General features: G+C 38.6%; 1 protein-coding gene across 2 annotated transcripts in view; it reads left to right on the top strand.

Moving 5' to 3' along the window:
- The first annotated feature begins 2,440 nt into the window (after positions 1 to 2,440).
- The window catches only part of LOC104609709 (WD repeat-containing protein ATCSA-1-like), a 39,951-nt gene continuing 18,963 nt past the window's right edge, over positions 2,441 to 23,428 (top strand). For both annotated transcript variants that reach the window (XM_088894144.1, XM_088894143.1), the window contains exons 1-5: positions 2,441 to 2,714; positions 6,869 to 7,129; positions 7,213 to 7,372; positions 7,800 to 7,975; positions 15,083 to 15,323. In XM_088894144.1, coding sequence (XP_088750270.1) covers positions 2,565 to 2,714; positions 6,869 to 7,129; positions 7,213 to 7,372; positions 7,800 to 7,975; positions 15,083 to 15,323 — 988 coding nt within the window. In that variant the 5' untranslated portion in view covers positions 2,441 to 2,564. The remainder of the gene's footprint in view (positions 2,715 to 6,868; positions 7,130 to 7,212; positions 7,373 to 7,799; positions 7,976 to 15,082; positions 15,324 to 23,428) is intronic.

The raw sequence follows: 23,428 nt of genomic DNA, 5'->3' as shown, positions 1-23,428 counted from the left end.
AATTCAATTTTGGTTCGGAACATTACAAAAGCTAAAGGACCAATTCGATTTGAAATATATGCCCACCATGAGCACCTCTATCTCCATGAGTCATGTAAGCTTTGAAATATTTTGATTTGCCATGGTTTGGAATTAGCCATGGCAATTTAAATTCTTTATACCCAAGTCTTACAATTAAAAGAGTGCACCCTCTTCGTCATCATTTATTATCCCAACTATATGGGGTTGGTATATGGGTTTGGAATTAGGACATGCCTCCCTCCCTTGGGATATGTGTGGGGGGGGGGGGGGGTGTCAGTCTGGCAAGGCCCATGGCTCGAGCCCGCGTGGGCCTATGTTGGGCGGGGCTGGTCCGTGGGCCGAGCCTTGGGCTAGGTCGGGTCGTAGACTGGGCCAAAGTTATTTATTTAAAAAATTGAAAAAAAACTTAAAATTTTAATTTTATATGAATTTTGATGTATACAATTGCTTATATATAATAATATGGGTCGTGTCGGGCCGTGCCCGACCGCAGACCACGGGCGGCATGGCACGATAGTGTGGGCCATGCCAGCCTAGCCCGTTGACCTGAAACCCCAAGCCCAACACGCCCCATTGGCCCATACAAATCGTGTAGGGCTGCGACATGACTCGTGAACCATCAGTTCTGACCCGCTCAAAATCGTGCTGAATCACGAGCAACACAACCCAATTTACACCTCTACAAATCCATTTTATTTAAAACCATATCTACCATTAATGCTTAAAAGAATTGCATTTACTTAAATGATTTCTATTAGTTGGGGTCGATGCTTCATTTTTGTCATTTCATAGGCTTTTTCGACATTTGAAGAGGTTTCTCAAACTCTTTTCTCCCTCGGCCCATTGCTCATGGTTACCTTCTTTTTTTTGACAAAATATAGATAGCATAAATTTGCAATGCTCCTACGACCTGCGCCCCCATCCAAGCTCAAATTTAATGTTTCCTCATTGTAAATTTGAGATTTTGTCAAAATTTGAACATGATGTATATTTTAAAATTTTTAAAATTTATTAATTAATATTTTAATTTGCATTAAATAGCAACATATTTATTATTTATAAAATAAAAATATCATTTACAAAAAAAAAAATGTTATATACAAAAATTTGAGAATATAATATAAATTGAATTTGTCAAATCTGCAAATTTACCTTCATATAAAAACTGATTATTTTATTTCATAAAAATTATATAAATAAAAATATTATTAATGGAATAATTATTTTAGTAATTAAAAATTATCAATTTGCATATGACATGTATCTTAGAAATTATACTATATTTTACATATTTTAAGTTAAAATTATAAAAAATATTGTTTACCAGAATTAATTTTAATTGAATTTTTTGTTAATGTTAAAAAATAGAAATAGTAAATAGGAAATAATTGATAATAATTAGATATAATAGTTATATATGTTTTGTGAGTTGAACTTCAATAGAAAATAATATAATAGTAACAACTTTGTGCATGTATTAATTTGTAAAAAGGAATATAATACATTCCAGCACTCTTGATTGATACATTATCAATATAATTGTATGGTTTCTATGTATCCCACTATATTAATTATAATATACAATTGACATGTATTTATATATTAATTATGGTTATTTTGACTTTAAATATAAGGGAAAATTCCTGATTAATACCTTGTACTTTGGGCCTAGTGCCACTTTGGTCCCCGAACTTTAAAATGTGACAATTCATTACCCCGAACTTTCAAAATGTGCAAATCTAGTACTTACCATTAACCAGTCATTAAGTGGCATTTGAAAAGACACAAATGCCTTTCGAGTGTTATTTAATTTTCTTTATCAACCATCTAAACGTTGATAAAAAAATGAACAATCCTAAATCCTTGCCTTTTCTATTCAAGAAAGTTGGGGCCACAAAAATACTCGTTGAGACAACCCCAACTTTCTTGAATAAAAAAAGCAATAATTTGAAAAATGTTCATTTTTTATCGGTATTTGAATAATTAATAAAAAATTCAAATGCCACTTAATGATTAATTAACAGAAGGTACCGGATTGACATGTTTTGAAAGTTAAGTTACTGAATTATCATATTTTAAATTTCGAATAACAAGACATTAGACACAAAGTACAAAGTATTAATATATTTATATACATTTTTTGTTCGTATCTAAGATTTTCAAAGCATATTATTGATATCTCCTAGTCTGAATATAAGAATCATTGGCTGTAATATACATCCCACGATGTAAATCACTGCCATCTTCGTCGTCTTCAACTGATTTCAAATCAACTTATGAAATATATCTAGCGACACGCGTCCAGATATCATATCACCAACTTGTGGGTCCTGATCTTCGTAGCATGCCACGCGTCTAGATCTGATCCATCTATACACGATTATCTGAATTGACAATGTGTTATACCGAAAACAAGAATGACATTGTAATGTATACGCGTCCGGATCTCGTTGTGATAGTCTCTCGCTGTTCTCGTACATATATCCGTTGAGTTTGCCGGTACCGTCAGATTTGGGTCAGATTTCCGAGAAGATGCGCCGGAAATGTGGAAGGAGTTTTGGGATAGACAATCGGGTAAACTCCGTCCTTGTTCATTTGCCAATCGCGTTAGGTCAGATCGCATCGCCTCTCTTGAGCTCTCCAATCACAAGGAGATCATCTCCCCCCATAGAGGCGCCATTAATACTCTCGAGGTTCCTCCTCTCCCCGCTGTTCGATTCTCTCTCTCCATCATTATTCCCTTGGTTCCTGTGGGCTGTAGCAACAAGAAAAATAATCCTTACTTTCGATGCCTTTCTCTTTGGTGACCTACGTATTTTTTAAAACTGTTTCTGCGTTGGCGTAGTTATTCTAGTTTTGGTGATTCCAATTTGTTAGTTCGAAATTAATTATGTTTTGCTTACTGTCTTTTGCTCCAGCAGCTCGTTTCTTTCTTTTCTTTTCTATTCTTAGTCTTCTTTCTCTATTTTTTTTTTCATTGTGATGTTTTCGTTGTGTATGAGGGAGACATAACAAAATGATGTGTAGTCCTTCCTGTCTCTGGCTGAACTGATAGTTTCTTTCTGTGGGAGTTAAAAAGCAGGAAGAAATTAGGTGAGTAAAATAGACTGAAAAATACAATGGTGCACATTTTAAAGTACGAAATTGGACATCACCTACCCAGTTACAGAATGGTGGATTTTTTATCTACCATGGAAAGAACATCTTAACTATTTATGGTATCTAGAATCCTTTGGAAATTAAGGCAAGTCGTCAGAATTGAGCTTTGTAGAAGAGGTAATAAGCCAAGTTTAGTGGATATCATTTACCTGTATGTCATGTGGTAGGCTGGTTGCATGTTTACTTCCTACTTCACCTGAAGAAATCCCATTTGTGCAACGAGCGTGGTGCGTCTTTTCTTCTATTCTGTTATGTGTTTGATTGATTGCTTCCCTGAATTTTTTGTTCACGGCTGAAGTGGCAGAGTTTGTCATCATATTGAATCATCATACAAAAGAATTGCAATTATTGAGATTGAGTATTATGAAAATGTAACTGAAAGGAAAAATAAAATAAAAAATAAAAAAGATCATGTGAGACTATTCTTTCAGCTTGGACCTTTTCTTCCCTTTCACTTTTGTTTTTCGTTTATCTGACCAGGGGATTTACTCATTAGCTACACAATATCTTTGACTTTATTGATCAGTTACGCAATATCTTTAGCTCTGAAAATGTTTAATAATGCAACAAAAAAATTGGCAGTTGAAGGACTTATTAACCATAGTGCAAAAATGCCAGAGGTTAGGTTCATATCCAGCCCATCACTCCCAAGACCCCAGATAACCAGTACCAATGTTCGGTGGGCAATGACCTTTCGAGCAGAGAACAAAGAGTGTTGCATTCCCAGTAGGGCATAACAGCAGTTCGTCTGCTTCAAGGGAGACGAGAGACCTCTGATTGCAAAATTGCAATGAAAATTATATTCTTCAATGGATAATTTTTGAAAATGAACTTACAAGATAATATAATAAAGGCACCTACACATGTGCTCCACTACCACTCTGCTAACCCATAACACAATAACTGATTCAACAAACTACTAGCTACATGCCTAAGAACATGCCAAAGACCCATTCCACCCTGACTACTTATTTACAACTATCAACTCAACTGACCCCTGACTTTCCTTTCTAGTTGTGAAATCCGCATTCATAACCAGGATTCATTGCTGGCTCTGATACCAGTTATTACGTTCCCAGCAGGACATAACAGCAGTTTTGTCTATTTCAAGGGAAACGAGAGACCTCCAAATAAAAATCCCAATGGATAAGGGAAATAATCTTCAATAATAGTTTTCAAAGTAACTTAAACAGGATTGTATCAAGACTCAAGACTTCTACTGATCTTCTACTTCTCATGACCCACTACTCACACACACATCACACTACTTCACCTACGTGGCACACCATAACTCTATGGACTCTATAACTGACACGGTCACTCAAACCCATAACGATGAGCCAAAGATCCCTTCTCACTAACTTCACTTGTTTGTTTACAACAACTGACCCCCTATTACTATTGATGGGATTTATAGCAACCAACCCAACTGACCCCCAACCTGTGGGCCCACTAATGGGCACATAACAGAGACAGGGGATTATTCTGCTATTTTACTGTTTCCTGTCTTGTATGATTTATGTTATTGTTAGCTGAGGCTAACAGTCCCAATGAGTGTAGCTTTTCTCATGTGTCAGTTATTCATCATTATGAGAGAGGGGGGGACAACCCTGGTTCATCCCATTCCAGACTTTCCTTGACAGCACCAGATTTGGCTAAGGCATCAGCCAAGCTGTTGGCACATCTAGGACCCATTTGAATGCAACAATTGAGAGAACCATGTGATACTCGAAGATCCTGAAGCAGAAGGACTTCACATCTTTAAAGTGAACTGTACATCTAGAAGGCATGATTTGAATTTCAAGGCCATGAATGAATCTCACAGTATTATCCAGCCCTAGAAGGGATCCTTTCTTATTAGTGTTGTGGCAACTCTAGAAGGGCTTTTCTAGGTGTGAGCTATCACCTGTGTATTATACAATCTCTGCATCATGTCCAGCAATGGTTCCACCTCCCAATCATTTAAATTTCTCTGGAATTGCAGGTTGCATTCAATGTTTCCATCTTGCTCTTGCATATACTCTGCCATCCTTCTTCTTTATCTGTTGCTAATTCAAATAGGGAGGGTAGGCCTCCATTAGGGGGCTGTTTCCACACCGGCAGTCACTCCAAAATGTCATTTTTTGGCCATTTCCCACCATCTTACTCCTTTCATAAAATGGCTTTATGCCTTTTCTATTCCTTTCCAAACTGAGCATCCTTATGATTGGCTTGAGTCTCCTGGATCCCATCCCCAATTTCTTGATCTGTATTTATCTTGAATTCCCCTTATTATCCAAGTAAATACATTGAGAGCAAATACATGGGTAGAGAAGAAAGTTTGCTTTTCAGCAGAATCAACTTGCCACCCTTGGATAAGTATTTAGCTTAATATGCGGCTAGTCTCTTAACCATCCTGTCCACAATTGGTTTTCAAATTGTTTTCCAGTTGTCTGGCTCCCAACATAATTCCTAGGTATTTTAAGGCAATTTTCCCATTTTATATTCCCACTCTTCTGCCTACTGCTCCAAATTTTACATCTCTCCACAGCTATCAATCCACTTTTATGTGTGTTTACATGTAAGCCTTAGACCACTTCAAACCACAGTAGTATTGCCATTAGGTTTTTGAGCTGCTCATATGATGCTTTGCAGAATAATAAAGTGTCATCGACGTATTATAATAAAGGAACTTCCACCCTCTCTTCTCCTACTACAAAACCTTCTAAGAGACCTCCCAACACATCCCTTTTCACCAACTTATTTAGAGCTTCCATGACACAAATGAATAGAAAAGGAAACAAGGGATCACCTTGTCTTATTCCTCTCAAACTTTTAAAGCTCCCACATGCTACTCCATTCATCAACATCAAGAATAGACAATCCATTCAGCCATTCCCTTTTATTCCCATTATTTGCATTAGAATTCACTAATTTCTGCCAAAATTACTTTAGCTGGTTGCTGGAAGAAATCCTAGAACCAAGTTGGCAATTACCTTTCTATCCTGCATCATAATCCATAACCTTAGAAGTAAGAAATTATTGCAGGTCTTATGTCTTTTTGGTGTTCTAGAAAGTCAATAGAGGTGATTTGAAATCTTGTTAGAAAACCCTTGGGACAAAAATAAGTCAATAGGGCTAATGCTTTGGCTGATTCATTAGCTAAGCAAGGGGCGATTAGGGATCAGTTGTATTGGGCGCAATTGTAATTCTGTACTAGCTCTGTTCTAATAGTGAGGCTGCATCTCACGCCTCCCTGTGGGATGCTTGTAACGATGCATATCTTTATGATTTTTAATAAATTTTAATGATCTGTTATTTGTCAAAAAAAAGTGCATGATTAGTCAATTCCTCTGGTGTTGATCATCCATATAGATGCAACTTTTTTTTTTCTTTTTGAAATCCTTAGATCTTCCTATAGTATTCATATTAGCATGTGAAAGCCCAAAATAATAGACATTTTTTGGTTAAACAAAACAACATAATTGAAGATTGAGTTTATCAATCTAGGACCCTAGTATTTGCAAACAAATACCACTAGACTTTCAGACTGTAAGTTATGTTTTCTGTAAATTCACATATCCAGGTGTCGTGCTTGGCTACTTGAATACATGCTTTGATCTGCACATGTATTGAGCACTCCTTTTGATATAGACTTTTTCATTTCTTATGTTATTTGTCTGATCACCTATCTATACCATGAGGTTAGGTTGATTTGACAGAGGGAAGGTATCTATTATCCGGTGCAGCTGATGGTTCAGCTGCTGTTTATGATGTCCAACATGCCACAGATTATGAAGGAGGTGGCCTTGTTGCAAAGCACCGGTGCTTATTTTTTGTTGACAAACAACATGAGCATGGCCACAAATATGCTGTATCCTCAGCCATTTGGTATCCTGTTGACACAGGACTATTCATCACAGGTTCATTTGATCATTACATCAATGTTTGGGATACAAATACTCTACGGGTATGCATTTTCCATAGTTCTCTTTCCTCGAGCTTGGGTCTTGATTTATGATTTTTATTGGATACTTTGCATTATGTCATTAGGTGGTCATGGATTTTAAAATGCCTGGAAAGGTGTACAGGACAGCTATGTCTTCAGTAGCCACATCTCACATGCTAATTGCTGCTGGAACTGAAGATGTTCAAGTTCGCCTATGTGACATTTCTTCAGGGGCATTTACTCACACATTATCAGGACACCGTGGTAAATAATAAATTGTTGCGGGCCTTAATTCCTTTTTCTGTTTCTACCAAAACATTCCTTTTTCTGTTCATATTTCTATCAGCATTGATATTTTTTCCCTTAAAGATGTGCTTAAAAATTTTAATATTCTCAAGCCTAGATGAGGCCTAAATTTTCATGCCTGACAGTCTTATTAATCTTCCTACTAATCTTACATTTTTTTTTTTTTGAAAAGATGTATCTCAATATCCTTCACACTCATTTTTTTTCAGAAATTGAATGACCACAAGAATCACCTTCATTATTCACATGTCTTGAATCAGTTGTTTCATTATTCTAATTTGTTCAGAACTTGCTTAATGTAAGAATGAAGAAAGGTCCTTGTAGTCATACTTTTAGGATTGGCATAAATTTTTGCTTCTATATTCTATCATGCCTGCAATTGCAGATGGTGTAATGACAGTGGAATGGTCTACTTCTAATGAGTGGGTTTTGATAACTGGGGGATGTGATGGGGCAATACGTTTCTGGGACATCAGACGTGCAGGGTGTTTTCTTGTCTTAGATCAGTCCCACTCTCAGCTAGGAAGACGGCCACAACTCCTTGATCACTCATCTACAAGAGTAAGCTCTCTCTCTCTCTCTCTCTATATATATATATATCTATTATCTATCCATCTATCTATCTATCTATCTATCTATCTATCTATCTATCTATCTATCTATCTATCTATCTATCTATCTATCTATCTATCTCTTCAGCGTACACAACATAAAAAAAATGAAGGGAAAAATATATTTTTAGTAGTCTTTCTTTTGGATGTAACTCTATGGGTTTTGTAGCCAACCCATGCACAGTACCAAGAATTGGATGGCCAGCTTATAACCTGAGCCTAATTCAACTCTAGTTTACTTGAGTACAACTCATCTGTTGCTTCAATAGGGCTATGCTGTATTATGCTTGGTTTAAGTTATTGGACAAGATAAAAAATAAATAAATAAATTGAATGTGTATGAGCATTGTTAGATTCAAAATCAAGTAGTCATTTCACGTACAGTGCAAGATGGTAGATCAAACTTTAATTGTTTGCATTATTCCCAGAAACACACATTATATAATATCTGTTGTCATTCTCTGGTTACCTAGTTCTTTTAAATGGCTCCACCCCTTGCAGTGAACTTTCCTGTCCAAGCATAACCCAAGGTCGCAACTAAAACTTGTAAGTTAAGCTGGTTTGTTGAGTTAGGTTTGAGTCAGGTCAGATGTGCATTTTGAGATGTTCTGTATTTGAAAAATTGCTACAACTGGTACAAAATTATGTCATTGTTCATTTTTTTATGGGTAAGGAGAAAAAATTTTATTAAGAGGGAGAGATTAAGGATGTACCATCTTTATGTTTCCAAACAGACCAGCACTAAAAGAACTACAAGGATGATTAAGCAAGAAAGCTGATCCCCCACCCCACCAGGAAATTTCTCTGAAGGGATTCCAATTTCTTTGCCACCTCGGAAGGGATGGGAAAGAGAGAAAGAAAGTAAGTAGGGTGGTTTGAGAGGGTGCTCTTTACAAGTGTCATTCTGCCTTCCGAGGAGAGGTACTTTGCCTTCCAAGAAGCTAACTTCTTTTCGATCCACTCAATTACAGGATCCCAAACAGGAGTAGAGTTGCATTTTTCTCCAAGAGGGAGCTCCAAATATTTTCTAGGAAGGTGATTCACTTCACAAGCCAGCACCTCAGCCAAAACCTCCACATTGTCAACATGACCCACAGGAAAGACTACACTCTTCCCTAGATTCACCTTGAGACCTGATACAACTCCAAACCAGCAAAGGATATACCAAGCATCACTTCCAATTGATTAGGGGCAGCATCAATAAAACACAACACAAGGTATTATCAGCAAATTGGAGAAGGTGCACTTTTTCCCCCAGTCGGGATTTCCTACCCACTCTACCCGCCGTGAATTGGAGCCACACATCTCTATTATGAATTGAGAGATGTGTGGCTGCAATTCATGGAGGGTAGAGAGTGGGTAGGAAAAGTGAGTAGGAAATCTGGGCTCTTTTTCCCCACCTGGAGAGATTTCAAAACCATCCCATAAACCTCCAGAGACAGCCAACTTATTGAATTGAAAGAGCACTTCCATGAAACAAATGAATAACAAAGGGGAGAGAGGGTTCCCTTGTCTAGTACCTATAGCGCTCTCAAAGAATCCTGCCACTTGCCCATTAATTAGAACAGAATTGGAGACATGACACAGGCTTTAATCCAGTTCCTCCATTTTTGTCCAAATTTTTACTTTTTGATAAGTGAAGTTAGATTTCATTAATTTTGAAAAATATAATCATTACAAGCATCCCTTAGAGAGGCACAAGATGCTACCTCTCTATAAACAAAACAGAGAAATTACAAGTGAGCCCAAAACAAAGATTGTGTATTCACCCCTTGCTTGGCTAGAGTATCAACTAATCCGTTTGCCGATCTCCTCACCCATTGAATCATCAGATTCATATTCTTGGTGATCCATAAAATCCTTTTTAATTCATCCCTGTAGCATATATCACAGATTCTGGATCCTTTAACTAACCCACCGCCAATTTTGAGTCCCCTTCAATCACCAAATTGGTTATGTTCAGATCATTTGCAAGTTGTGTAAGGCTGCAAAAAATTCTAACTTGAGAGAATCCCCATGCCCCAGTGGACCAGAAAACAAGGCTATTAATTTGCCTTCCATGTTTCTCACAACTCCCCCTATATTAGCAGGTCCTGGATTCCCCCTGCTACTCCCATCAAAGTTCAGTTTTACATAGTCCTGAGGTGAGGGAAGCCATGCAACATTTATTCTTTCCTTTCTAAAAGAGCTTCTTGCAACACCTTCCCAGTTCCTCCTTAAGTCATGAGAAATTTGAGAAAATTGGTCCAAATATTTGATCCAATGGATCACTCTAACCATCACACAATCCGTTATTTCTTCCTTGCTTCTTTCCTTATCAAAGAAGACTCTTGCATTCCTCTCTTCCCAAATGGTCCAAACCAAGGCTGCTCTAACACACCACATTATTCTTCCCCTCTTTTTTGGCCATGTAAACATATAAGGATCAAACAACAAATTAACCTCCGCTGGTAAGGACCATCTGCACCCAAACAAAGAAAAAAAAACAACTCCCTATATCTACAGAAAAAGAGCAAGAAATCAGTCAATGATAGCAACTTGTTATCAGATCTGCACAAAACACACCAGTTTGGAGAGAGACATAAATTGGGTCTCCTCTTCTGTAGCATTTCTAAAGTATTAATTTTCCCATGAATTTCTTCCCAACAAAAAAGCTCTTATTTTCGGGGGAGTGGGTTTGCGCCAGAACTCTCTTAAGGGAACCAAAGGAGAGGGCAAAGAATTACAAAGAGACTTGAAAAAGGAAGCACAAGAAAACAAACCCTTAGGGTGAGGGACCCAAACATGCTTGTTTGACTTATCAGGATGAAAACGCACATGTTGAAGTATTTGAAGCAAGTCCAGAAAGCCCCCATTTCATCATCCCTTAATCCTCTACAAAAAACAAAATCCCAGTTATGATCCACTGGGTGAACTGGGTGAACAATGATTTTAGAGATACATTCATTTTTGTACAAAGAAACTGAGTATAGGGATGGGAAGAGATCCTTTAGAGGATGAGACCCAATCCAAATATTCTCCCAAAATTTAATAGTATCCCCTGAACAAGCATCATACTTGTCAAACTGGAGAAGAGTGAGCAAAATTCCATGAATTGCCTTCCATAGAGACGCTAATGTAGCCCGGTTCGAAACACCTGCATCCCAACCTTCCCCAACCTACCATGAATATTGGCTACCACCTTATGCTAGAGTTTGTTCTGTTCCTGTGGCCATCTCCATAACCATTTCCCCAGTAATGCCAAATTCTTTTTATCCACATTCCCAATTCCCAGTCGTGCCTCTAGACTTCTACTCACAGTCTCCTAGTCAACCAAGTGGTCTTTTTTACCTTCTCCCGATTCCCACAAAAAATCCCTCATCAGTTTCTCTATCTTATTTATTTCCTTTTTAGGGATCCTAAAGACCGAGAAGTAGTAGATTGGCAGATTGGCAAGAGTAGACTTAATCAGAGTAATCCTACCCCTAAGTGAGATGTAATTCCTTTTATAGGTTGCTAGTCTCTTGGTACACCTCTCAAAGATTGGACTCCACAACTTACTCTCTCTAGGATTTGCACCTAGGGGAATCCCTAAGTATGTCAAAGGCCACCTTGAGATGGGTCAATCTAGGACACTTGCAACAACTATAAGGTCTCCTTCTCCCATATTAAGTCCTGCAATACAACTCTTCTCAAGATTAATTTTAAGATTGGAGACAAGTTCAAAATTCCCCACCAAGTCCTTTAGATTCCTTGCCAAAAGTTGATCTCCCCCTTCACAGAAGATTATAATATCATTTGCAAACTATAAGTGAGTAATCAGTAACATATCCCTTCCGACCTTCCAACCACTAATTCTATTCTCCCTTTCAGCCTTATTTATAATTCTACTCAAGACATCCACAATTAGGGTAAGGAGGAAAGGTGAAAGAGGGCCTCCCTGCCTCAAACCTCTACGAGCTGGAAAGAAGTCTCTCACAATCCCATTTACCAGAATCGAGTAATGTCAAGTCTTAATACATCCAAAAATCCAATTACACCATCTATCCCTAAATCCACACGATTTCATTACCTCAATTAAGAATGCCCAATCCACCAAACCATAAGCTTTCTCAAGGTCCAACTTACATGCAAAGCCTTTTTTCCTAGATCTTTTCATTTCTTCCACACACTCATTCGCAATGAGGATTTGGTCAGCTATTTGTCTCCCTTTTACAGATGCCCCTTGCTACCAACTGATTAATGTAGGAAGAACTGTTTTTAGCCTTGTGGAAAGGACCTTGGCAATAATCTTGTACAAGATGGTCACTAAGCTGATTGCTCTAAAGTCCCTAGGATGGCAAGCATTAGGCTTTTTTTGGGACAAGAGCTAAAAAGGTAGCATTAATCCCTGGACTAATGAAACCCTTTTCCGCAAATTCAATGAACACCTCAACTAGATCATGTTTCACAATTTCCCAACAATCCTGATAGAAGGCCATAGTGAAACTGTTAGGCCCAGGGGCTTTAGATTTGTTCATTGAGAAAGCTGCCTTTCTTATCTCCTCTTCTTCAAAATTCCTTTCCATCCAACAAGCTTCTTCAAATTCTAGGCAAGTCCGATCAAGGTCCTCTATATCCACTCTATCAATCAAAGGTCTTCTATAGATGGATTTAAAGTGGTCTAGGAATCTCCTAACAATCTCACTCCGATTTGTTCATTGAGAAAACTGCCTTTCTTATCTTCTCTTCTTCAAAATTCCTTTCCATCCAGCAAGCTTCTTCAGATTCCAAGCAAGGTCAATCAAGGTCCTCTCTATCCAAGGTTCAAAATATCGCAATGTATCGGTCAATATGTATCATTCCGACAAGAATCTGATACGCGGAACGTATATAAATCATTTGTTCCGTTTCTTTTCGTATGTATCGGTCGATACGAGCCCGTATCAGACTGTTTCAAATTTATATCGACCAATACGGGCCCAAAACAGTCCGATACAGTTCGGATATGTATCGTTATTCGTTAATCCATATTTAATATCGAATCTCTCACTAATGTTGTTTATTTAAGTCTAATTTCTCTTTCATTAATTAGTCAATTACTCCAAGGCAAATTTAAAATTTAAATTTGAATTTTAGCGCCTAATTCAAATTCTCTCATTAATTCTTTTAATTAATGATCCCCTATCATTAATTTTGTTTTGTTAGTGTAAAAAATTCAAATTTTAGCTATAGCAAGATTCGAACCTTGGTCACTTAATTGTAAGTTTTAACAACCACAAGTTTGCCAGCCATACATATTTGTTTGCTATGATTATATGTATTTTTAATTTTAAGTAAATTTTCACTTTTCTTAATGTGTGACAAGTTTTTATTAATAAATGCTAGAATTAATTATTAAAATTTATATACTAATTTATATTGAGATTAATTATATTTGTTTTTGAAAATTGACATTCACATTTTAGTTTTTTTTTGTTTTTTTACATTTTAATTATTCCATCATTTTTTCAACGGTTACTAATTGTGTCCTAATATGTCACTTTATATCACTTTATATAAACCATTAAATTATGGTTTTTTACATTTAAATTACTTATATACAATCATATAAAATTTGTAAATATAGTTAGTAATATATTTTTAAGATTTATTTGAATTTTTTACCATATTTATGCGTATCTTGATTTTTTGTCTGTATCCATATGTATCCAAAGCGTATCCCGATACGTCTCTTAAAATTGCCTTTCCAATACACCTTGCGTTTCCAATACTTTGAAACTTGTCTATATCCACTCTATCAATCAAAGGTTTTCTATAGATGGATTTAAAGTGGTCTAGAAATCTCCTAGCAATCTCACTCCGATTTGTTCATTGAGAAAACTGCCTTTCTTATCTCCTCTTCTCCAAAATTCCTTTCCGTCCAGCAAGCTTCTTCAGATTCCAGGCAAGTCCAATCAAGGTGTGGAAGATTCAGGGATGGGGAAGGCAGATTGACAGCACTATACTTTGGCCCTATAGGTGTGGAAGATTCTTTAAGAGCTGATATTATGACCCTACTTCAAGGTTTGAGGCTGGCCAAGCAGTGGGGATTTCAAAATTTTGAGGTGGAGGGAGACTCTAAACTGTTAATAGGATGGCTGCAGACAAAAAGCTTGGGGGTATGGGCCTTTAGACAGCAAATGAGGAAGAGTTTTTGCTTAGCAAGGTTAGCTGGAGTAATCTTCAAGTGGACAAGGAGGTCAGCCAATGCTGTGGCTGATACTTTGGCAAAGCAGGGGACCCTCAGGGAAAACTTATTTTGGGTTGTGTTGTAAATCATGTAATACTGTTGGGGTCACCACCACTCATGCTAGAAGTGGTTGACTGTCTATGTATCAACTGTTCTAATGAAAGTTACTGTTTTCAATAAAAAAAAAAGAAAAAAGAAAAAAGTGTGCATGTTTGTTGCTCGAGCTTTTGTGCATATGCATTTATGTTTGACTATAACCAAGGTTCAAAAAGTGTGCATGTTGGCTGATACTTTGTGCATGTGCATATCAGCCAATGCTGTCTGATACGTATCGTATTGTGGGTTTCCCGATATGCCCCTACAGGGGGTGTTTTGGGGTCTAACCCGGTTCAGGGGGTAGGCGGGGCCTTAAACTGACCCCTCTGAACCAGGTTAGAAAAAAAAAAAAAAAAACTAGAAAAACAGGATGCGAGCATCGATACAGTCAGATACGCCCCTACCAGTGTATCGGACTGTATCGGTATTTTGAACCTTGATTATAACATACTAATTTAAACAAGCTGATAATATTAGGAACTTATTTGGAGCTGGGCTTATTTTCCTCTTTCTTTTATCATGACCAAGTACTTTGTTCTTACTCTTATCTGGGCATCAAAACTTTCTCCTCTCCATTCTTGCCCATAAATTTTATTCCAACTTTAAAACATCATGGATACATTCTTTTATTACTTTTTCTTCTCTTCAATTTTGGAACTTTTCATGATATAAGTTGCTTCTGTTGACATTATTTTTCAAGTAAACAACTTGTAACATTAAATCGTTGTGCTCTTTAATCAATCCCATCATTTGGCATTCTTTCTTACTCAGGGATCAGCAACCAAATCTGTTCCATCAGCCCAGTATTCTTGTGTAAAAACCAAGACGCCAAACAGGAAGATAGCTTATGGTAATGGCACAAAGCATTCACCAAGCTTTTCTAGAGTTTCATGTCAAACCAGGCAAAGACTACATCCAGGGATGTTATCTAGTCATGATCGTGCAACTGCTCATTATGGTGCTGTTACTGGGCTTAGAGTTACTGGAGATGGCATGTATTTGTTAAGTGCGGGTACAGTTTTAGTTTTTCGGCAATAATCAGTAATTATTGATACTAGTTCAGGATTCTAGAATTCTTATACTTTATTAGTTAAGAATTTTCTGTTGATTGTGTTTGCTTTGGACATAGATCAGGTGGTGGTGGAAATAGGCTTACAAGTGGTTGAAATGATTCCATCATTAGAAGATGGTCCTTGGTTAAGGCACACCATTACAGAGGCTAGGTCTTTGGCATCTGCAATGAAAATCTATTCAGATAGATCCCAAGATCAGCCAAGGATTTAGCTGATAATCTTACTATAGATGAACAGGGGTGGAAAAATCTGTCCTGGGGTGCTCTAGGCCAGGGTTAAATTTGTATTCTCTTGTTTATGATCTAGACTGTGTACTAGTGCTTGGAACTGTTTCTTCACCTCTTTGAAGGTAGAGATGTTGTTATGATTCGGCCTGCCTTGGAGTTTTGTTTGTCTGAGATCAGTCATGTAGAGAGAGGTAGAAAGGTGGAAGAAAGAGAGAGAGAAAAGAAGAAAATCTGGTTCGAACTGGAAGTCAAAGAACATCACTCCCATTTGGCCAGACATGTGCTTTTATTATTAAAATTAGTGGAAGACATATGTGCCCTTATTTAAGTAAGGAGCACTGGTTCCAACACAATATTACAGATGAGCAACCTTAATCTAAGTATAAAGATAGAAATACCCCTACGCTAATACTCCCCCTCAAGTTGGTGAGTATATATCATATACTCCCAGCTTGTTACATATGTAGTCCACTCTTCCCCGACTCAAGCCTTTTGTAAATAAGTCTGCCCACTGGTTTCCTGTATTAACATATGCATTGTCTAGCTTTCCATTCAGCACCTTCTCCCTCACAAAGTGACAGTCAACCTCAATGTACTTGGTTCTTTCATGAAACACCGGATTCGAAGAAATATGAATTGCAGCCTGATTGTCACAATAGAGCTTCATTGGAGTATTGATGTTGTACCCTACTTCCTGTAGAAGGTTCCTTAGCCACACTAATTCACAAGCAGTATGCGCCATAGCTCTATATTCTGCTTTTGCACTACTTCTTGCCACAACTGTCTGCTTCTTACTTTTCCATGTCACCAAGTTACCTCCCAGGAAAGTGCAATAGCCTGTGGTAGACCGCCTATCAGACATAGAACCGGCCCAGTCAGCATCAGAATGCCCTTCTATTTCAAGTTTTCCGCCACTTTTGTATATCAAACTGCAACCTGGAGCCCCTTTTAAATACCTCACAATTCTCAGAACTGCATTCCAATGAGGAATTAGAGGTTTCTGCATGAACTGACTCACCACACTAACCGCAAATGAAATGTTTGGCCTAGTAATGGTTAGGTAGTTCAGTTTACCTACAAGTCGTTGGTATCTACCAGGGTCTTCAAACACTTCACCCATATCACTGCTTAGCCTAGTATTTGTGTCCATAGGTGTTTCAGTTGGTTTAGCACCCAACAAGCCTGTTTCTTCCAACAAATCAAGCACATATTTCCTTTGGCACAGATTAGTACCATACTTAGATCTTGCCACCTCTATCCCCAAGAAATATTTCAATTTACCAAGATCCTTTGTCTGAAAATGATTATGTAGATAAGTTTTCAGCCTGTCACAAAACCCATGTTATCACTCCCGGTAATAACAATATCATCTACATACACCACCAACAGTATTTTTCCACCTGGAGAGTCATGACTGAATACAGAATGATCAACTTGGCACTGTTTCATACCAAACTTCTTTACTACCTCACTGAACCTACCAAACCATACTCGAGACTGTTTAAGCCCATATATAGCCTTCCTTAGTCTGCACACCTTACCATCCTCCCCCTGAGCAACAAACCCTGGAGGTTGCTCCATGTAGACCTCCTCGAGTAAGTCACCATGCGAAAAGGCATTCTTGATATCAAGCTGATATAGCAGCCAATCATACATAGCTGCAAGAGAGATCACAACACGAATTGACCCTATCTTAGCAACTAGTGAGAAGGTCTTTGTGTAGTCAATACCATAGGTTTGGGAGTACCCTTTTGCAACCAATCGCGCTTTCAGGCGTTTAACACTACTATCAGGCAAATACTTAACTGTATAAACCCATTTACAACCAACAGCTTGCTTCCCAGGAGGAAGAACGGTGAGGTCCCAAGTATGGTTCTAATGAAGGGCTGAAAGTTCTTCCATCGCACAGCACCACCCTAGAGAGGCGCGAGCTGCAGCCCCTCCTTGAAACTTACAAGTAAACTAGGAAAGAAAAACAAGAATCACAACTGAGCCCAAAATAATTCTTCCCTATTTACCCCTTGCTTAGCTAACACATCTGACAAGGTATTTGTTGATCTATCCACCCACTGTACAGTGACCAAAATATTCCTTGTCAACCAACTAAATTTCTTCATTTCATTCTTGTATCGCCACATAGCCTCTTCAGAATTTTTCAACCAACCCACCACCACTTTGGAATCCCCCTCGATTATTAGGTGTTGTACCCCCAGCTGGTTTGCAAATTGGACCCCTTGTACAACAGCTAAAAGTTCTGCCCTGATGAAATTCCCAATTCCCAAAAGACCTGAGTAGAGCAACAAAATCTCTCCCTTCTCATTTCTCAAAGCACCTCCCACTCCGAATAATCCTGGATTACCCATGCTGCTTCCATCAAAGTTCAACTTAATTGAACCTTCGGGTGGAGGAGACCAGCTTGTAATTGATTTGGCCTTTAAAGATGAACACCTTGCTACCGCTGACCAATTTCTCCAAATGTCATTAAAGGAGAATTGATGAAAGATTTCCAAGGTCTTCAACCAATGTATTGCCCTGTTTAACACACAGTCTTTCAAATCTTGGTTGTTCCTTTCCTTATCTTGAAAAATTCTGAGATTCCTTTCTTCCCAAAGAGTCCAAGTCAAGGCAGCACGAGCACATCTCCACATAATTCTCCCTATTTTTGTAGGCCAATAAAAGGTAGAATGGTTGAAGAGCATGTGAACTTCTGCTGGTAGACTCCAACTACCCCCAAACAACGAAAGTAGCCAAGCCCAAAGGTCTGCAGAAAAGGGACAAGATACTAATAGATGGTAACAATCCTCACTGTGAGCTCTACAGAGGATACACCAATTAGGAGAAATACAGAGAAAAGGTCTTCTCTTTTGTAGGTTGTCTAAAGTGTTTACTTTCCCATGGAAAACTTCCCAACAAAAAGCCATAATTTTTGGGGGAACTGGCCTACACCAAATTTCTTTTGACGGAAAGGGTTGGTGAGTAGAAAGTTGAGAGATGGACTTGAAAAAAGAAGCACAAGTGAAGGTTCCATTGGGTTTAGGAGTCCAAACCCTCTTATCTGGCTTGGAGGGATCCAAACAAACCTGATTAAGACACCCAAGCAAAAAAGAAAGAGACTCAATTTCAGCATCCCTAAGTCCTCTACGAAACCCAAAATCCTAAGTAGGATCTAAGGGTGTTCCCAAAGGTGAGACAAATTTTGAGACCACCTCTTTTTTGTACAAAGAAATAGAAAAAAGCAAAGGGAACAAATCCTTTAACGGTGAGTCTCCTACCCAAATATCCTCCCAAAAAAAGATAGAGTTGCCAGAACAAACTTCATACCTAATAAAAGTGAGGAATTGAGGAAGGGTGTTGTGAATAGCCTTCCAAGGTGCTGCTAGGTTCCTTGCCTCGATACACCAGCATCCCATCCATTCTCTGACCTCCCATGAATGCTTCCCACCACCTCATGCCACAATCTCTCTTTCCAAAGGCCATCTCCACAACCATTTCCCTAACAGAGCTTGATTCTTTCTAGTTACCCTCCCAATTCCCAAACCCCCCTCTTCTTTACTTCTACACACAATTTCCCAATTAACCAAGTGATCCTTTTTCTCTTGTCCCGGCTCCCATAAGAAGTCTCTCATCAACTTCTCCAGCTTCCTAGCTTCCCTAACTAGTATCCTAAAGACAGACAAATAATAGGTAGGTAAGTTAGCCAAGGTAGCTCTTATTAGGGTAATTCTTCCTCCTAAAGAGATATAGTTCCTCTTCCATGAGACTAATCTCTTCTCAAACTTTTCGAACACTGGGGTCCAAAATCTACTCTCCCTAGGATTTGCCCCTAAAGGAAGCCCTAAATATGACATAGGCCAAGCAGAGGTGGAACACTCAAGACACTTCACAATAGCCTCGACCTCCCCTACCTCCAAATTTATACCTGCTACGCAACTCTTTTCCAGATTTATTCTCAAATGAGAGACACTTTCAAATCCTTTTATTAGCTCCTTTCGGTTTGCTACCTTTTCACTAAGACCTCCTTCACAAAAAATCATTAGGTCGTCTGCAAACTGAAGGTGGGTGACGGGGACTTGGTGTCTCCCTATTCTCCAACCCCTAATGGCATCTTCGCTGTCAGCCTTAGTAATGATCCTACTAATCACATCAGCTACTAAGGTAAAAAGGAAGGGTGAAAGTGGATCCCCTTGCCTGACACCCCTGCAAGCTGGAAAAAAGTCCCTCACCGTACCATTTACCAGAATAGAGTAGTGACAAGTACTGATACACCCAAAGATCCAACTACACCACTTGTCCCCAAATCCACCATTTCGCATAACCTATAATAGAAACTCCCAATCCACCAAATCATAGGCCTTTTCAAGATCCAATTTACAAATGAATCCTTTCCTACTAGACCTTTTCATTTCCTCCACACACTCATTCGTAATCAAGATCTGATCTGTTATTTGTCGCCCTTGAATGAAAGCCCCCTGAGTTTCACTAATGATGGTAGGGAGGACTGTTTTGATCCTCAATGAGAGCACTTTAGCCAGAATTTTATAGATGCTTGTCACCAGACTAATAGGCCTATAATCTTTTGGGTGGTTGGCATCATTCTTCTTAGGTATCATGGCCAAGAATTGATGGAGTGACAAGGTGGCTGGAAAGGGATTTCGAGGAAGAAGAGATTAAGAAAGCTGTCATTCTTCTTAGGTATCTAATGGATAAATCCTCTTTACAAATGAATCCTTTCCTACTAGACCTTTTCATTTCCTCCACACACTCATTCGCAATCAAGATCTGATCTGTTATTTGTCGCCCTTGAATGAAAGCCCCCTGAGTTTCACTAATGATGGTAAGGAGGACTGTTTTGAACTTCAATGAGAGCACTTTAGCCAGAATTTTATAGATGCTTGTCACCAGACTAATAGGCCTATAATCTTTTGGGTGGTTGGCATCATTCTTCTTAGGTATCATGGCCAAAAAGGTGGCATTAATTCCTGGGCTTATAGTGTGATTGTCTGCAAATTCCTTAAAAACTTCAGCTAAATCCTCTTTCAACACCTCCCAACAGTCTTGATAAAAACCCATTGTAAAGCCATCTAGACCCGGAGCCTTGGATCTAATCCATTAGAAAGACAGCTTTCTTAATCTCTTCTTCCTCAAAATCCCTTTCCAGCCACCTTGTCACTCCATCAATTCTTGGCCAATCCACCCTTTCCATGACTGTTCTCTCACTCAAAGGCCTTCTATAAATCGATTTGAAGTGGTCCACAAATTTTCTGGCTATGTCATCCTGGTTGGTAATCACCTTCTCTTCTATCTCTAGCTTGGTCACAAAATTCTTTCTTCGTCTCCCATTTGCCAAATCATGGAATAATCTAGTGTTCCCATCACCTTCCTTAATCCACTTGTGTCTAGATTTTTGTCTCCAACTGATTTCTTCCCTCAATAACACTTCTTCCAACTCCTTTTTTTAATTGTCTCCTTAACACTCTGTCCTCCTCAGTCAGCCCATTGTGAGATTCCTTTACATCCAAATTCTCTATTCGAAAGATTAGGCCCAATTTTTGCTCCTCAATTCTACCAAACTGATCTCTATTCCACTCTTTTATTTTGGCTCTCAACCTTTTTAATTTCTTATGGAACTTGATCCCCTTCCATCTTACCCCCCTCTCCTCCTCACCCCACCACTCCTTCACTTTTTTCACAAATTCTGGATGGGTAAGCCACATATTTTCGAATCTAAAAGGTTTGGGTCCTATAGGAAAAGACTCAGTTCCTATTTGGATAGGACAGTGATCAGAGGTGACCCTGGGTAATGCCCTAGCAACCAAGTTTTCCAAACTATTCTCCCAGGCAAGGTTAAAAAGGAATCTATCCAACTTCGAGCACAAAGGGGTTTCCTGAAGGTTGGACCAAGTGTAACTGGCTTGCAACAGAGGTATTTCCTTCAGTTCACAATCTTCAATAAAACCATTAAATTTCCTCATGCTTGTTGAGATTACCTGTTGGGGATTACTGGTTTCATCAGAGAATCTAATGACGTTAAAATCCCTGCCCAGGCACCAAGGACCATCCCATAGCCCCTTGATTGCATATAGTTCTTCCCACATCTCATTCCTCTCTCTATAGGAATTAGGGCCATAAACATTGGTTAAGATCCATACACACCCATTTTCTACATTCTTGCACTTAATGGAAACTGAGAATCTGCCTATCAAAACGGAAAACTTTAATGTGAATACCAAATTGATTACGAATCTCAGCATAAAATTTCTAAAAAATGGTAAACAATTCACTTCTTTCTTTCATTAGATAGAGCCACGTCATCCTTGAAAAGTCATCTACAAAAATGACAAAATATCTATATCCATTATATGACATCACTTTATAAGGACCCCAAACATCGGAGTGAATCAAAGAAAAAGGACTCGACACACGGTTATCAACCCTAGTGTTTCGACTGCTGCTACAGTACGAACATGAAGAGGAGAAGAAGAAGAAGAAGAAGAGAAGGGTCAGTCGAAAATCTGATGGTTAACCCATCCAGTCGACCCCCTTAATCTATATTAGATTCTAAAAATGTTTACAAAGACAGAAATGCCCTTACTTAAGTGTGGGGCAAAGTAACTCTAATAACACTGCCACATAAGTAAGGTACTTAATAAACAGAAGAAGACTAAACTACCCCTATTCGGCACATCTTAACACTCCCCCTCAAGCTGGAGAATATATGTCATAATCCCATTTTGATATATAGATAGTTCACTTTCCCTGAGCTTAGAGCTTTTGTAAACAAATCTGCCCACTGGTCATTGGAGCCCACATGTTCTGTATTTATCTCTCCGGCAAAAACCTTCTCTCTCACAAAGTGACAATCAACCTCTATGTGCTTTGTTCTCTCATGAAAGATAGGATTGGATGAGATATGGAGTGCAGCTTGGTTGTCACAGTACAATTTCATAGGTTTATCCATGTGAAACCCAATTTCTTGTAGGAGATTCCTCAGCCACACTAATTCACAGGTAGTGTGAGCCATGGCCCTATATTCGGCTTCAGCACTGCTTCTGGCTACAACTGTCTGCTTTTTACTCTTCCATGTCACAAGATTTCCTCCTAGAAATGTGCAATAGCTGAAAGAATGGTAGGATCCATCTAATGGACGCCATAAAGGTTGCGGAATGGGTGGGGCGAATTTCAAAAATTTCCTACCTTCTCCCAACTGGGAATCATATTCCCTGAATTTAGAATACAATATTCAAGGATCTACTTGAACCCTAATCAAACCAGATCTGTACCAAAAGATAAATGGGAGGATTATACCTGATCCGGAGAAGCAGTATCTCCCAAAGTTGGTGTTCACGCCCAAAGAATGCTCCAAGATCTGTCCCTGCTGAAGATGACACAGCTGTGGATGGAACAGAACCAGCAGGGTGCGTCCTACACACTGGATCCTTCACAAGAATCCCCTGGATGTACTAAACACTGAATTCTTTCAGTCTTTCTTGCAAGACTGATGTCAAGAACTGGTTTCTTGACTTTCTTTTCTGCAAAGATCAAATCTTGCAACAATGCAGATGGCGGCGGCAGGAGGAGATTTCCAGAAACGAAAAAGCTGAATTGTTTTCTTTTCTGGAGAGAATGAGATCTAATCTCAATTCGCAGGAACCTTTCTTGCTTACCAGAACCTCTTGGATCGAAATCTGATTTCCCTGTCTTGGTTCATTCGAAAATCTCCTCTCTTTTCTTCTTGATTAAGAAATCTCCTAATTAGGAGTTATCCCAATCCAAATCAGTATTTGGATAGGGGATAATCTTAATCCCTTTCCCAGATA

Source organism: Nelumbo nucifera, chromosome 1, assembly GCF_055504915.1.
Source record: "Nelumbo nucifera cultivar China Antique chromosome 1, China Antique-T2T, whole genome shotgun sequence".
NCBI classification, from domain to species: domain Eukaryota; kingdom Viridiplantae; phylum Streptophyta; class Magnoliopsida; order Proteales; family Nelumbonaceae; genus Nelumbo; species Nelumbo nucifera.
The sequence above is the reverse complement of the archived record's forward strand: the minus strand, read 5'-3'. Positions and strand labels throughout refer to the sequence as shown.